General features: G+C 50.4%; 1 protein-coding gene across 1 annotated transcript; it reads right to left on the bottom strand.

Moving 5' to 3' along the window:
- Nucleotides 1-897: 897 nt before the first annotated feature.
- On the bottom strand, nt 898-2,370 carry LOC130841999 (spindlin-2). The gene is made up of 2 exons (XM_057718644.1): nt 2,307-2,370; nt 898-1,846 (listed from the first exon to the last, which is right to left on the bottom strand). The coding sequence occupies exon 2, from the start codon at nt 1,842-1,844 to the stop codon at nt 1,068-1,070; it is 777 nt and encodes a 258-aa protein (XP_057574627.1). The 5' UTR covers nt 1,845-1,846; nt 2,307-2,370; the 3' UTR covers nt 898-1,067.
- Nucleotides 2,371-3,133: the final 763 nt, after the last annotated feature.

Below are 3,133 nucleotides of genomic sequence, written 5' to 3'. Positions count from 1 at the left end.
AACGAGGAAGCTGTCCACAGCCCCCTGCTTAAGGAGCACCGTGTTAGTGCATTTATGCTGAGGGTTACATGCTCAGCAGGTGTGGCATGAACGCCCTGATATTATAAAAGCCTTGGCTCCTGCTTAACTCTAAGCTCCTGCTTAACTCTTGAGACATTCCTGTCAAAATGCCTTTCTAGGGAAGCTCTGATCCATCTGGTTTCTTTGACTGTTGCCACATCCTTTGTGCACAGAACTGGGGAGAGCAATTTGGATACTGCCAGAAGTCCTATTTTTTCTTGGGTCTTCTCATCTCTCATGGACCCCACTCCCCATACCTTGTTTCCTGTATTCTCACTCCCTCTGGTCAGTCTTTCTTCTTAGAATTCCTCCTTCCTCAGTGTCCTTCCCCTTCTGGCTCCTCACTCATGCACAGACCTACATCTGAGTATCCTTTTACTCTCTCCCCAGATCTCTGCCAACTTCATCTTTCTCTCCCTTGCTCTGGACCTCTTCTAAACATCTTTGTGTCCCTCTCTACTCAATTTATTCTGTCTGTTTTCCTCTAAGCCCCAAGATCTCACTCTCCCCTGTTATTCTTCACCCCCTCCCAGTTGGGTGCCTCCCTCTCTTAGGTCATCCCTCCCCCTAGGGAGCCTCTCCATTTCTGGCCCCTCCCCACCTCCTCCTAAGCAGCCACCTCCCCTTCCCCCTTCCCCCACAGCCCATCTCTAGTTCCTTCTCCTCCCCCCTCCCTAGACCAGACCAGCTAAGTCCTATTCCATTTTTAGATGACTGATTAAGATACTAGCTGAAGTTTATTCACAGCCTGAATTTACAGCTGTTCCTTCCTTTCATGCCCCATCCACCAAACACACCCAATCTTTTCAACATGACAAATTCCTTACACACAGCATGTCACGGCCACATAAATTTGTATTTTTCAGGACAAAACAACAGTTATGCTGGCAAAGATGCTGAATCAACAGGGACCCTAAAGCTTTCGATACACTGAAAAGTAACATTATTTTGCATGTCTACAAAGTACACATTTGTTTTCACAAATGTGGCAAAGTTTACCCTAACAGTTAAGACTTTTTTACCAAATCATAGACATAGATATGGAAATCATCATCAAACTTGATGAAATACACAGAGGGTTTGGCTTCCACTTGGTGAATGACCATGCCGATCCGTTTGGAGCCATCTTCTTTGGTATATTCCACGTGTTTACCTATCAGGCCATCTACAACTCCTCCTGGCTCCCTCTCTGCTGGAGGAGACTCATTGGACTCTGGCATGATACGGAGGTCTCCTTCTTTGTAATCATCTAGAAGCTGGTACATGTACAAGACAGGATCTTTCTCATAGGTAATATAAAACCAGGCTTTCATGATGGGTGCTTGGGCTAAGACCATTCCTCTCCATTCATCCTTAGAACCATGCTCACCCTCAAACATATGTTCCACAGCTTTACCAATTATGGTATTTGCAAGGTTTGCATCACTGACTTGAGATGATGCCACCCTGTCGGAAAGAATTTTAAGAGACAAAACTCTTTCATCTCTGTGAAGTTCCAGTCCATAGACACAGTCAATTCCATCATATTTCACCAGATAAAGAGAAGGATTTATAGGCACCTGATCCAGAACGGTTCCTTTCCACTGGGTGATGGGCTCATCGCCTTCCTTCCAACCGTGTGAAATTCTGCAGCCCACGATGTTCCTGCGGAGCTGGGACGAAGGTCTGCCTCTCTGCTTCTTTTGGGAGGCTTTTTTCTTCGTCATGTTTGTAGACCCAGTGGCCCGTCCTGCAACTGCCCTGGTTTGTTGCCCTTCAGCCTCCTGCGAGTTGGGGGTTTTCATGTCTGCAGGAGGAGGAGAGAAGATAAGAGAGGAACATTCAATATGCCATAAGGCGAAGTTCTCTCCACAGCGACGTCTCCACGTACCCTGCGCCAGCGCCTAAAATTTCCCCATGAGCCTGGCAGCAATGCTGGAAATCCTGGCTGTGTGCCTGAAAGTGCTCTCCCTTCTACGTTCCTTTAGGCTGCGGGAAAGGCGGCAGTGGCAGTGGTGCTGCCTGGGGTTAGGAACTCTGCAGGAGGCGGCGGGCTACCTCCTTATTCAGAGACCCCAGCCTCCGTCACCCGCCACTGGCGCCCACTCCCAATCCCCTGCAAAACCCCTAACACTCCACCGCCCTGACCCGCATTCACTCACTCGCTGTCCTCCCGCTCTGCACACCCCAGTCTGCTACCCACACGCCCCCTGTCTACCCCCACTCGCTTTCTTGGCACCCCAGCGCCCTCGCCTCCCCGTGCTCACCTTCAATGACTTGCCTGGTTCCTAACGCTTACTCCCCTTTGCTATTGCCCATTGCACTCCCCCCTCCCACCTCAGCCTCACCCGGCGCCTGCCTCCACCCCTTATCTCCAGCAGGAGTCCATCCCATCCCCCTCTCCATCCTGGCGCCCACCAATGGCCTTGCCTTGCTTGGCGTCCACCGCCCCGGATCTCAGGCTTCACGTGTGTAAATCGGACACCTCGCAGCTTCCTTTGCGGTGAGCCTGTGTCCAAGGAGGATCCGCAGGCGAGGAACCGGGTGCTGGCAAGAGCTGGAAGGGGAGGATCCTAAGGCGAGGAGCGGGTTTAGGAGGGCGGGGGCGGGGTGGTAGGCGAGGAGGATGGTGGTGGTGTTTCCAGTGCCAGACTTGAGGGCTCTCTACCTCCTTGGTGGTGGTGGTGGTGCCCTCTCTGCCACATGGGGCTCCCAGCAGCAGCTACTGGTGCAGTTGTCTCCTCCCTCTTTCTGCATAGGACTAGGCTTTTAGCTTCCTGTTAAGGAAGAGGCCTCCCTTTTCTGCTAAATCCAGGATGCTAGCCTCTGTTGGCCTGGACGCACTCCTAGGCTGCTCCTCTTCTTTCCAAAATTCCGATCTCTGGAAACTGTAGGTGTTTCTTTCCTCTGCAAGTACTTCCCCCCTACACTCTCTCAGGATCTCTAACCACCCCTCAGCTCCTCTGCTAGAGTGCCTCTTAATTTTTCACACATTCTTCACATTTTTTGCATACACACAAATTCAAACAAAACATATATGGATGGAGAAATTTCTTTATATTTATACAGAAAGATATGTATATGCATAGATATT

The sequence above is a fragment of the Hippopotamus amphibius genome, chromosome X, assembly GCF_030028045.1.
Source record: "Hippopotamus amphibius kiboko isolate mHipAmp2 chromosome X, mHipAmp2.hap2, whole genome shotgun sequence".
In the NCBI taxonomy this organism is placed as follows: domain Eukaryota; kingdom Metazoa; phylum Chordata; class Mammalia; order Artiodactyla; family Hippopotamidae; genus Hippopotamus; species Hippopotamus amphibius.
The sequence above is the reverse complement of the archived record's forward strand: the minus strand, read 5'-3'. Positions and strand labels throughout refer to the sequence as shown.